Source organism: Rhineura floridana, chromosome 15, assembly GCF_030035675.1.
Source record: "Rhineura floridana isolate rRhiFlo1 chromosome 15, rRhiFlo1.hap2, whole genome shotgun sequence".
NCBI lineage: Eukaryota > Metazoa > Chordata > Lepidosauria > Squamata > Rhineuridae > Rhineura > Rhineura floridana.
The window spans coordinates 25682448-25696025 of NC_084494.1; the positions used below are offsets into that span (position 1 = coordinate 25682448).

The window sequence follows — 13578 nt, forward strand, 5'->3', positions numbered from 1 at the left end:
AGTAAATCTGTATAATATATGTATAATGATGCACATAATAATGTATAGAATAATGCACAGAATATGCATGACTTGCTTGTATTTTTCGTGGAACGGCAGGGGGAAGGGGGTAATCCACTTCTCATCAAGATCAAGAGCAAGAAAGGATTTAGAAAAAAAAACTCCATGTGGCTAAGCTCGAAGCAGAAATTGTGAGAAAATCCCATCCCTATTTATTCAATGGCTGGGACACTGTTAAGTTTCCTTGTCCTCTTTCTGTATTCATTATGTCAAGTCTCTTCCTATACAAGTTTTATAGTTGTCTGCATGTGGTTGGTGTATTATTAAACACCCCTTACACTCTAAAGACTTTTTTTATATAGACGTACTATTTTATAATAGTGAATGATGAATGGAAGAGCAATGACTCAGGATAAGGCACCTTCTTATTATGTACGCTGGTTTATGGTTTGAGATAGGGCTTTCTCTGCAGTGGCATCCTAGCTATGGAACTCCCTCCTATCAGAAACAGGGCCGACATCCCTCCATTGCATGGGTCTCAAAGGCAGCAGAAGACACCTCTCTTCAGTCTTCACCAAGGGCTTTGAGGGCTTTGATCAGTGTTGCCCGTTTGTAATGGGGACTGCTTTCTGCTACTGGCTTGGTATGGATTTAGCACTGATTTTAATTTTTGAAGGCTGGGCTTTTATGTGCAACAACACAACCTTCCTTCAACTCTGACTGTGCTCTGTCTGGAGCAATGCCTCGCTCTGTCCAATCAAGGCCCTATAATACCAGCTGGCAGCCTAGTCAATTCAGGATAATGGCAATGTGTCTATCAAAGCCAGTCGTTGCCTCACTTCTGTTCCCTGTTTCTGTCACACCATCCTAGAGTGAAAATGCCAGAATGGAAGAAAGAAAGTTGTTGAAATCTGGCTATGTTACATAGTATGAACTGTGGCTTATATCAACCTCATCATGGCACTATGTATTGGGTATACCTCTGAATACCACAACCACTAATGGGAGAAGGCTATTGCCCTCATGCGGGCTTCCCATGGGCATCTGGTTAGCCACGGTGAGAAAAGAATGCTGGACTAGATAGGCCTTTTGTCTGATCCAGCAGAGTTCTCCTTATGTGGGGACCTCAGAGAGAGACCCAGACAACCAAGCCTCCCCACCCACCCAATACTCTGTGGCTGAGCACAGAGTGGATCCTAGATGAAAATTCAGCACTCTGCCTCTTGATCGGTGTCCTTCACTCTTGGGTCCCCACACGTTGTTGGACTACAGCTCCCATCATCCCCAGCCAGCTTAGCTGATGGTCAGGGATGGTGGGAGTTGTAGTCCACCACCATCTAGGGACCCAAGAGCAAAGGATACCAATCTAGATCATATTGTCATATTGTTTCCTTCCCTTCTTGCTTGAACAGAGCCATTAGATCTTTCTCCTCACCTGCCCACCCTATTTCTTTGCATATCCGCACTGTTAAATTTATGATGACAAAGTGACAACACTCTAGAAAAGTTTTCCAAAACAAAAAAGGATTTATTGATGCTTAGGAAAAAGTGCCATCATTTTATTTGGCAATCAGAATAATTTCTATAGTAAGTTGAGCAACATGAAAATGAACACCAGAAGAAGTTTGCTCCACAGCTTAGATGCAAAGAGTTGCCTCCAATTGTTAAGCAGCAGGGGGAGGGGTCCACTTTGGTTCAGAAGCTGTTAATCATCACTGGAAGAGAAATTTGTGAAGAATGTAATGTGAGCTTGTTTATGCCTCAGTGAAAAGCTTCCCACTGCTTCCCACACCATTGTAGAGTTTTATTTAACACGTAATGGATGAATTTATGGGTATTTTGCTCTCTGCATGCAATTCATCTATTCCTTCTGGTTTTATAACCTGCTGACTGCTGCCAAATGCTGCTTGCCATCTGCAGGGAGCAATGTTGACTGCCATCGAGCCAGTGGAAGAACTGTGCGGCAGGAGCTGCCGTCCTCCTGGCCTGGACATTGCCACCAGCTCTGTTGCTGGATCTGATCTGGGGAGAAGAGGCCTTCTGGGGAGGGTCTGTTCTTTATCAAGGAGAAGGCACCCGGAACCTATGGAGCTGCACTATAAGAACTGGAACTTGATGAACTTGGGCTTGCTTTCCCCTCCTCCCTCCCACACCATTTTTCCTTGGGTGTCATGACTTTTTAGACTGCATGCCTGACGGCAGGGACTGCCTTAATCCTGACTTTTTGTAAGCCATTCTGAGATTGTTTTTTTCTAAAGGGCAGGGTATAAATGCCATAAATAATAACAGTAATAATACTTCAGGCTGTAAGCCTAAGTCCACTTAGATGGGAGAAAGTCCCATTGAATTCAGTGTGGTGTGTGCCTGAGTGGACATGCAGAGCAGACATGCAGAGGAGGGAGGGAGGGATCAGGCTCAATTCAGTCTGTGCCAATTTTGCAGGTAACTAATACTGAGTCAGTTCCATCCCACTTCAACCAGCAGGTGTGGATTTTTAAAAAATCTACAACACAGCATAACATTCTTTTGGTGGAGAGGAGAAAAGGGAACTTGCAAGTTCACAGAACAGCATCTTCTACATTTTTCTTTCTCTCTTTTTACTGTCCTCCCCCCCCCAAAAAAAAGCTTGGAGAAGCTGGGAAGTCCAGCAATGGGTCAGGACATCCACTAGGACATGCCAATGATTTACAATTCCTCAGAGGGCCTTTCTGGGGGGGGGGAGATGGTTGCCCCTATGCAGCCATGTTTTGTCTTTCTACAACTTGTAGTGATTCCATACAATGCATCTTATATTTTTAAGGACATTCTTAATTAATAGATCTAGATAGTTACTGTTTTATTGTTGTTTTATTATTTATTATTGTTTTATCACCATATTCCACCACCACCCTTGAACTAATGGGTTGTATCCATCTCAAGTTCTACTCAGTGTAAACCCATTGAAATTCACAGGCCTAAGTCAGTTGTGTCTGTTAATTTCACCAGGTCTTATTCAAGTATAACTAAGAATAACTTAAGTGGGAAGCAGACCACTGTAGATAAATAAATGGCAGCCTTCAACCACGTTGGCAGATTTGTCTGGGATGCAGAATCCAGAGCAGGTCATGTTCAGATCTGGAAATGGTTTGATGGCTGCAGAGCTGGTGAGTTCGCTCCAGGATGCTGGCTCCCTGAATTCCTTCTCCATCCCTAATAGGTTTCCTCTAGTAAAGTGCCTGTTTTATCCCATGTCCTCTTGAGGCAAAGACCTTTCCCAGAACCACTCACCCACAAGAGGTCGTTGGCCTTCCAGGCATCAATGACCTCAGTCATGCTCCCCGCCACCTTCCCGTCAGGTAGCTTCAGGTCATCAGCACCATTTCCATTGAAGTTTCCATAGGAGGCACAGAGTTTTCCTGCCAGGCTTTTGCTGACGTCCACCTTCATTTCCCCACGGGGTCCGAGGAGAACTTTTACTTCGGAGGCCAAATCAATCACAACCCCATCCTCAGAGAGGCTTATAGAAACATCTTGAGAGACCTTTGCTGGGAGAGTCACTGGGCGCCCATTAACCTGAAATACAGAAAAAGAGGGTGAAGGGAGTTGGGTTAGTCTGTAGAGTAGGGGGAGGGAACTTTTTTTCTGTCCGAGGGCGACATTCCTTCATGTACAACCTTCTGAGGGCCACATTCCTGTGGTGGGTGGGATCACAGGCAAAAGTGGGTGGGACAATGCATACATATGCTGTATTCCAGCCACAGAAAAGTGAGACATTTTGATACAGACACAGACCCACACTTCTTCATCCCCCACCCAGACACACAAAAGGCATTATCACAGTTCAAGACAATGTTCCAGTCAGGCAAAAGATGTTGAGGAATGTGTACAGCAAGGCTGATGAGGGGTGCACCATGGCGAGAGTCCCAAGGACCAAATAGAAAGGCTGGATTTGGCCACTGGGCCTCAGGTTCCCCACCTTTGCCCCCTGATCAGGGGTAACCCATGTGGTGATCTCAGGATGCTGTTGGACTACAATTCCCATTATCCCTGACTATCGGTCGTGGTGGCTGGTTGATTACAAATATGGGGAAAACCTGCTTCCCTGTTGGCAAGAGCCTCACGGGGTGTTGGATACAATTGCACCTTTGGTTGCTCGTCTGTTTTAAAAAAGAAAAAAATTCTGTGGTTTAATCTTTTTTTTTTTTTTTGGAGTGAGTTTGTTTTTTGTCCCTTTATGTCATTTTTTGATGTTCTGGTTTTCTGTTTTAGTCTGAATTTTAATTGGACACACACACAGTAAGGTGCTCTCAAAACTTTATGCATTGGGGGGAGCACACAAATGCAGGAAAAGAATGAACAAATAACTAATGCATTGTATCCAACTAAATTCTACTCAGAGTAAACTCACAGAAATGAATGGACCTAAGTTAGTCATGTCCGTTAAGCATGACTAATCTTGGACCCAAACCAAGATCCGGCTTTGAGAACTTACCCGTGTCTCCTTGTTTGTGTTTACAGTGATGACAAACATCCCTTGGAAAAATACATGTACCGTTGACACAGCTGGCAGATCCCAGTCCTCGTGTTCCTGGACAACTGCTATAATCCTGAACCAAAAGGGATCGTTTGCATTGCACACGGAAGTGACTTCGTAAGCCCCGTTGTTTGGAATTTTCCCGGAGGCGCCATCAAAGGAGGTCAAGCGTGCTCCAGGGGTGAGGGCGCACTCGCCGTTCCGCCTCATGCAACCGCGCACACCATTCTGGAGGGTGCAGTCCTCCCCTTCCTGGCAGCTAGTTTCTTCGCAGACCAGGTGGCCTGATGGATGACAGGTGCACTGTTTCAAGCAGCCTCCTAAGACAATATTCTCTCCAGCCTGGAAGAGAGAGAGAGAGGAGGAGGAGGAGGAGGAGAAGGGGGAGGAGGAGACGGAGAAGAAATGAGAAAAGGTTAAAAATTAAAACTTGCTAAAATTCCACATGCAAACATATATTCAAAATGTGCAATGGGCTCTATCCAGTATTAGTGATACTCAAAGTAGACACACTGAGATTAATGGACCTGACTCACTTAAGTCTATTACTTTTAATTGGCCTACTCTGTGTAGAAGTTAGCTTGCTCCCACCCTTACTTTAAAATACCTCTATACAACAAGATTCTAAAGGGTATGCCATTACCATCAGTAATAAAAGAGATAATAAAACAGGTCACATTTTATCCTTTCTTACATGTATTTATTTTACTAGTGGGGCTCTACCTCCCTGTCTACTCCACTCATCAGTCCCCTGCCAACATCCCAGACACCCTCAACACCCAACTCCCCTTGCCACCCCCCACCATCCTCACTCTTCTCGCCATGCCTCTTGCTTTGACTGTTCCTCTGCTGCCACTACCTTGCACTGCTGCCCTGGACAAACGGTGCTGCCAAGCCGCGCAGCACATCTAGGCCGCACTACTGGCCTTCTGCCCACCTGCCCAGGCTGCTGCTGTCACTGCCACATTGTGGTGCCACGCGGCATGCCTAGGCTGCACCACTGACCTCCCACTCAGGCTGCCATCATTGGCTCCCTGTCTAGGCCGCCCACTCTCCAAGGCTGCTACCGCCACTGCCTTGCCCACTTGCTGAGGCCGGTTGTGGCCGGCAGCGCGCAGGTGAAGGGTGGTGGAAGCATTCAAGCTGTAGTCCGCTTAGCGTTCCTATCTGTGGAAACGCGAACTGCACAGTGTGACACATTTTTTATTATAAGTAATATATATTAACGTGAAATCTACTCCAGCCCCTCCTATCCCGAGTTCTCTTTTTATATACTGCATAACTGGTTTCCGAGTGCCTCATCTTTCTTTATAATTACCATATCTCTTTAACACTATTGTCAACTTGACAATTGTCATCTTTTCTGATACTCTCTTAATACTATCTTATTCAGTTTATGGCTATCCTTCCAAGCCTTTGCAAATGTTTATTAACTGACAGTGAGATAAAGAACTTCTCAGAAACATTCCCTGCAATGTCTAAACCGGTGGTAGCTATATGAGGATCTGAAGCCTCTGTGGCCTGTAGCAATCAAGACAAGGCCCTCCCTAGCATGGCCATTTTCAATTACTTAATGGGAATGGGGAGAGAATGGTGAGGATATTTATTAAATTTATATCCCGCCCTTTCTCCCAGAAGGAGCCCAGGGCAGCAAACAAAAACACTAAAAGCACTTTAAAACATCTCAAAAACAAATAATGTTAAAGCATATTAAATTAATATTAATTAATAAATATTAACTAGTAATATGAAATATTAAAAGATCATTTCCAAAACTGGATCATCACAATACACTCTACATGGGGCTCTCCTTGAAAATGACATGGAAGCTTCAACCAGTCCAAAATGCAGTGGCCAGGTTCCATTTAGCCAATATATAAAACCCACTTTTCAAACAGCTGCATTGGCTGCCAGTTTGTTTCCATTCCCAATTCAAGGTGCCCAGGTTAAAGCCCTAAACAACTCAGGCTCCAAATAACTGAAAGACCATCGCCTTCTCTACAAACCCTTTGGGCACTAGATCAACAATGGGGGACTTCTTGGTAGCTCCCCTACCCTCAGAAGCTCAGTGGGATGTGTCCAGGAGAGGTCATTATCTCTGGCAGCCCCTAAGTTGTGGAACTCCTTCCCCACAGAGATGTGCATGGCAATGTCACGATACAGTTTTTGGACAATAACTGAATAGGTGCCTCTTTACCCTGGCTGTCTACACCTGCGATGTATTATTTTAGGACCCACCTTATTTTGTGATTGTAAGTTGTTTTAAACTGTTTTTAATGTTGCATTTTAAATCATTGTAACCTGACCTGGGACCTTGGGGTAGATGAATAAATATAAATAATAAGAAGAACAATAATATGCATAGACATCACAACCTTGATGACTGCAGCACTTACCTTGATGTAGCGCCCGTCATGCACGCAGCCACAGTTCTCCATTGCCACACATCTCCCACCATCAAACAGATAGCCGCCGTCACACTGGCAGCCTTCAAAGCATTTTTTTGTGCATTGGCCTGGAGTGGATATGCTGGTGCAGGTGGAGTCACAGGTCCTTGTACACAACTCGTAGTGGCTGTTGGGTGGGCAGGTTAGAGCTGAAAAGAAAGACAGAGGAGACCCGTGATATATGTAGGCAGAAACGGTCCAGGCAGGTGTGGAGTATTAGCTAAACATTCTTAAGTTCTGGGGGGGACATATTCATTGGAATGTATGGGCAAAATATAATGAAAGGTCAGTAAAATATTTACTCCATTTTTAGAACTTGCGGAAATTATTGTTGTTGTTTTGTTGTTGTTATTTTCAGAAAGGTGAACCTAAACTGACTAACAAAAACTAATGAGAGAAGGGATGAAAGAAAACGTGAGAATAATTCCATCCCATTTTGCACTCTCATATGCATAAATGCCTTTATCACAATGAGAGCGGTGGTTTACCTGTACTCTCTTAATTACCTTCAAGGCAGGCTTGTCTGTATTCTGTGCCCAAGCCCCTCATATTCTAGAACAGACAGTGTAAATCAGCTACATTTTTAAAATATGCGTTTAATTTTGCATAAAATTATTTAACCTGAGTACTGTATTATGAATTAGATATTTGAGGTTTTGGCTTTGATTTTTTTTTTTTTTTACAACAGTATGTTAGCAAGAGGATAGATATGGCTAAAGGAGGACAGTAGGTTGTGTGCGAATGTAGGGCAACTTTGACAAGTGAGCTATCATCTGATGTCATTAGATGATCGACACCTGTCAAAGTTCAAAGAGCTTGCAAAGAGTTTTGCACAATGCTTCCCAAATGTCTGACAATTTGGTTGCCAGCTACTTGGAAAGCACCGCGTAAGGGTCTTTGCAAGTCCTATGCCTGCGAAGCTCCAAGCACTACCAGCTGTTTGTCAGACACATGGGAAGTATTGTGCAAAATGCTTTGCAAAGCCTGTGCTTAGTTCTTCTCAGGCACCAAGAACAGGCTTGCAGAGCACTTTCAGACAATCAGCTGCCCTTTAGGCACCCGGGGAGCGCTGCACAAGGGACATAAGAACATAAGAAGAGCCTGCTGGATCAGGCCAGTGGCCCATCTAGTCCAGCATCCTGTTCTCACAGTGGCCAACCAGGTGCCTGGGGGAAGCCCGCAAGCAGGACCCGAGTGCAAGAACACTCTCCCCTCCTGAGGCTTCCGGCAACTGGTTTTCAGAACCATGCTGCCTCTGATTAGGGTGGCACAGCACAGCCATGACGGCTAGTAGCCATTGATAGCCCTGTCCTCCATGAATTTGTCTAATCTTCTTTTAAAGCCGTCCAAGCTGGTGGCCATTACTGCATCTTGTGGGAGCAAATTCCATAGTTTAACCATGCGCTGAGTAAAGAAGTACTTCCTTTTGTCTGTCCTGAATCTTCCAACATTCAGCTTCTTTGAATGTCCACGAGTTCTAGTATTATGAGAGAGGGAGAAGAACTTTTCTCTATCCACTTTCTCAATGCCATGCATAATTTTATACACTTCTATCATGTCTCCTCTGACCCGCCTTTTCTCTAAACTAAAAAGCCCCAAATGCTGCAACCTTTCCTCGTAAGGGAGTCACTCCATCCCCTTGATCATTCTGGTTGCCCTCTTCTGAACCTTTTCCAACTCTATAATATCCTTTTTGAGATGAGGCGACCAGAACTGTACACAGTATTCCAAATGCGGCCGCACCATAGATTTATACAACGGCATTATGATATCGGCTGTTTTATTTTCAATACCTTTCCTAATTATCGCTAGCATGGAATTTGCCTTTTTCACAGCTGCTGCACACTGGGTCGACATTTTCATCGTGCTGTCCACTACAACCCCGAGGTCTCTCTCCTGGTTGGTCACCGCCAGTTCAGACCCCATGAGCGTATGTGTGAAATTAAGATTTTTTGCTCCAATATGCATAATTTTACACTTGTTTATATTGAATTGCATTTGCCATTTTTCCGCCCATTCACTCAGTTTGGAGAGATCTTTTTGGAGCTCTTCACAATCCCTTTTTGTTTTAACAACCCTGAACAATTTAGTGTCGTCAGCAAACTTGGCCACTTCACTGCTCACTCCTAATTCTAGGTCATTAATGAACAAGTTGAAAAGTACAGGTCCCAATACCGATCCTTGAGGGACTCCACTTTCTACAGCCCTCCATTGGGAGAACTGTCCGTTTATTCCTACTCTCTGCTTTCTGCTTCTTAACCAATTCCTTATCCACAAGAGGACCTCTCCTCTTATTCCATGACTGCTAAGCTTCCTCAGAAGTCTTTGGTGAGGTACCTTGTCAAGCGCTTTTTGAAAGTCTAAGTACACTCTGTCCACTGGATCACCTCTATCTATATGCTTGTTGACACTCTCAAAGAATTCTAATAGGTTACTGAGACAGGACTTTCCCTTGCAGAAGCCATGCTGGCTCTGCTTCAGCAAGGCTTGTTCTTCTATGTGCTTAGTTAATCTAGCTTTAATAATACTTTCTACCAGTTTTCCAGGGACAGAAGTTAAGCTAACTGGCCTGTAATTTCCGGGATCCCCTCTGGATCCCTTTCTGAATATTGGCGTTACATTTGCCACTTTCCAGTCCTCAGGCACGGAGGAGGACCCGAGGGACAAGTTACATATTTTAGTTAGCAGATCAGCAATTTCACATTTGAGTTCTTTGAGAACTCTCGGGTGGATGCCATCTGGGCCCGGTGATTTGTCAGTTTTTATATTGTCCATTAAGCCTAGAACTTCCTCTCTCGTTACCACTATTTGCCTCAGTTCCCCAGAATCCCTTCCTGCAAATGTTAGTTCAGGTTCAGGGATCTGCCCTATATCTTCCACTGTGAAGACAGATGCAAAGAATTCATTTAGCTTCTCTGCAATCTCCTTATCGTTCTTTAGTACACCTTTGACTCCCTTATCATCCAAGGGTCCAATCGCCTCCCTAGATGGTCTCCTGCTTTGAATGTATTTATAGAATTTTTTGTTGTTGGTTTTTATGTTCTTAGCAATGTGCTCCTCAAATTCTTTTTTAGCATCCCTTATTGTCTTCTTGCATTTCTTTTGCCAGAGTTTGTGTTCTTTTTTATTTTCTTCATTCGGACAAGACTTCCATTTTCTGAAGGAAGACTTTTTGCCTCTAAGAGCTTCCTTGACTTTGCTCGTTAACCATGCTGGCATCTTCTTGGCCCTGGCGGTACCTTTTCTGATCTGCGGTATGCACTCCAGTTGAGCTTCTAATATAGTGTTTTTAAACAACTTCCAAGCATTTTTGAGTGATGTGACCCTCTGGACTTTGTTTTTCAGCTTTCTTTTTACCAATCCCCTCATTTTTGTGAAGTTTCCTCTTTTGAAGTCAAATGTGACCGTGTTGGATTTTCTTGGCAATTGGCCATTGACATGTATGTTTAATTTAATAGCACTGTGGTCACTGCTCCCAATCGGTTCAACAACTGTTGGGAACAGTGACGTGGACGAGTCTGTTCCAGCCAAAGGTTACAGTAAGATCAAACTTGGTCACTATAAGGACATGGGCTCCGCTGATGTAGGCCTTTATCTTATCTTCATGGTAGAAGGGCAAATCCACAAATACTCCATCCACCTAGAGAAGACACAGAGAATGTTGTCAAGATACCGACACATAGGCCACCAGTCCAGAAAAGGCAATAGAGGAGAGCAAATTAAGAACTCAAAGGAAAGGTCTGTTGCCATGATGGGGGAACCTGTGGTGCTGGGCTCTAATCCTCATCATCCCTGACCATTGGCTATGTTAGCTGTAGAATATGGGAGACAATGAGTAACTGAGACAATTTCATAGGTTGTACAGATTCATCTCCTGGAAGGCTGAATCAAATGAACCAAAGGTGCCTTTGAAGTGGAATAAACTGAGATTTAGGGGAAGGACCATAGTTGATTTGTAGAGCATCTGCCTTGCATGCAGAACGTCCCAGATTCAATTCATGGCATCTCTTTGTAGGACTAGGAATGTCTGTGTCTGACACTCTGGAGAGCAGCTGCCAGTCAATTTAGACAATACAAAGCTAGACGGGCCAATGGGAGTGGCTCACTATAAGGCAGCTTCCTATGTTCCTATGAGCTTTAAATTTCATTACATTGTTTAAATCAGATGTGCATGGAGGAAGGCAATATGGACACTATAGTCATTGCATTTCCATAGATAATGAAATGGAAATGGACTGCCTTCAAGTCGATCCTGACTTATGTCGACCCTATGAATAGGGTTTTCATGGTAAGTGGTATTCAGAGGGGGGTTACCATTGCCTCCCTCTGCGGCTAATCCTCCCCAGCTGGCCAGGGCCTGCTCAGCTTGCCACAGCTGCACAAGCCAGCCCTTTCCTTGTCCGCAACTGCCAGCTGGGGGGCAACTGGGCTCCTTGGGACTATGCAGCTTGCCCACGGCAATTACCAGCACCATCTTATATGATACATTTGAATGGTACCCAAATGCTCAACTGGCACTGACGTGCATAGCTGCTGTTTGGGTATGTCTAAATATGATTTGTAAGATAATTTATCAGGTGTGATTTCCCCCCCTTTTGAGTTCAATGGGGGGGTGGGTAGAGTCCAAGGCCACTTATTTTTCAATTGAGTTAGTAAGATGTACTGAGGTATACAAAGGATAAAATCAAATTCATCTTATAGAATCATTTCAGTATATTGTGTGGGATCCCTGTAAGGCAGCCTTTCCCAACCTGGATGTTGCTAGACCATAACTCCCATCGGCCTCAGCCAGCATAGCCAATTATCAGGGATGATGGGAGTTGTAGTCCAGCAGCATTTGAATGGCACCTAGTAGGAGAGGGCTGGTGTAGGGAAACAGATCATCTCAGGAATTTGTACACCACCATCTTTTAAAGCGAAACCAGTATTATTATCAGCATTTTACAGATGGGTGTTTTGAGGTCGAGAGATTACTTAAAGCTGATCAGTGAGTTCACTTAATGAGCTCACACTCGTGATCATTATGTCAGGGAGGGGGAACCTGTGGCCCTCCAGACTGTTGGACTCCAACTCCCATCTGCCCCAAACAGCATGGCCAACAGTTCAGGGATGATGGGAGTTGCAGTCCAGTAACTTCTGCACTATTCTGCATCATTTCTTCTCCCCTTGCCCCCAATACCTGGATTGTGTGAGGGTGCTCCTGGCAGATTATAATGGTTCTGTTGTAGATTTCCATTGTAACCACAGAAGAGAATGGCATTGTCTTACTGCCTTGGCTGTTCTGGATCATGATGGTGAATGGGGTGAGAGTAGGGTCCTGGGAGCAACGCCCAACCAGCTGATAGATGCACGTGCCGGCAAAATCATCTCTCTTCCCATCAAAGGTGGCGTAGTGATGGTCCCCAGTTGCTGTGCAAGTGGCATAACCGATGGGATGACAGCCCCGGATCCCGTCCACTGTCATGCACCTTTCACTAGCCTTGCAGCTGGCTGGGTGACACACCACCATGCCCAGGCTTGGGTCACACCTGCAGCGAGACCTGCAGCTCACGTCAGCCCAGAACTCCTCCTCTGGCTTATAGTAGAGACCATCATGGGTGCAGCCACAGCTCCCCACTGGGACACATTTGTCAGCACTGAGTATGTAGCCTTGGTCACACTGGCAGGTTTCCACGCATGGCTTTTCGCAAGTCGAAGGAGCAGGGCGGTCAGAGCAGCTGGCTGGGCAGGCGTTTCCGCAGGCCTCATAGTGGCTGTTCTCAGAGCAGGGCAGAGCTGGGAGGGGATAGAGAGAAAAAGCCTTTGCAATAAATGGAGAGATCAAGTACCAGAGCAACTCACCATCACCTCCACAGGGTCATCTACAGGAGAGGGAGACGGAGGCAGGAAAAGACCACCTCAGGACCTCATCCAGCTTGACTCCTCTCCCACCCTTTAGTAAGGATGTGCTAGAATTCCATCCAATTTGGATTTGGTGCTGAATTTTCCATTAATTCATTTATTCTCTATTGTTGCAGATTAGGTTTTTATGTAGCAATTTTCCGCGGCTATTTTCAAAAACAGATTTTTTTTTAAAAAAAATTGCCTCTAAAATATTGATATTGAGAAAAGTAATTTTATTGCTATTTTCTTTCATTTTTCAATATTTCCTTTCAAAATATCAATATTAATATCAATATTTTGGGGGAAGAAAATAAATCAGATCAGTAAGAGCAGAGGATAGTGGGCAAAGAACAAAGCTGAACATGCTGGCGTATTAGGTAGACAGGATGCTTTTGAAGCTGCACTGGCTAACAGATACTGTGGGAAGGATTACAGGAGATAGGGATTTATAGTATTTATTGGTACTCAGTTAAATCATGTGATAGGCAGCAACGTTCAAGGGACTGGGCTTCCATGAATTTCTAAGATGTGCCTGTAGCATTGTATACATGAAGCGTTTGTGAGTAAACTATTTATTTTTTTACTTTACTGGAGACAGTTTGATTGCCTTATTCTGCTAGACTGTGTGAGCCAACACAAAAAGGGGAAGGGGGGACTATTGCTCATTACCATTTTTGCCATTTTACTCTGCTAGAGATCAATCCCAAGACTTCCCTCCCACTCTGCCAATTCATT

The 13578-nt window shown here is 44.4% G+C and overlaps 1 protein-coding gene across 1 annotated transcript in view; it reads right to left on the bottom strand.

The window, feature by feature from the left end:
- Positions 1-1626: 1626 nt before the first annotated feature.
- LOC133370841 (IgGFc-binding protein-like) overlaps positions 1627-13578 on the bottom strand; it is a 38723-nt gene continuing 26771 nt past the window's right edge. The window contains 6 exon segments of the mRNA XM_061597718.1: positions 1627-1715; positions 3268-3552; positions 4472-4855; positions 6910-7109; positions 10453-10600; positions 12140-12735. Coding sequence (XP_061453702.1) covers positions 1713-1715; positions 3268-3552; positions 4472-4855; positions 6910-7109; positions 10453-10600; positions 12140-12735 — 1616 coding nt within the window. The 3' untranslated portion in view covers positions 1627-1712.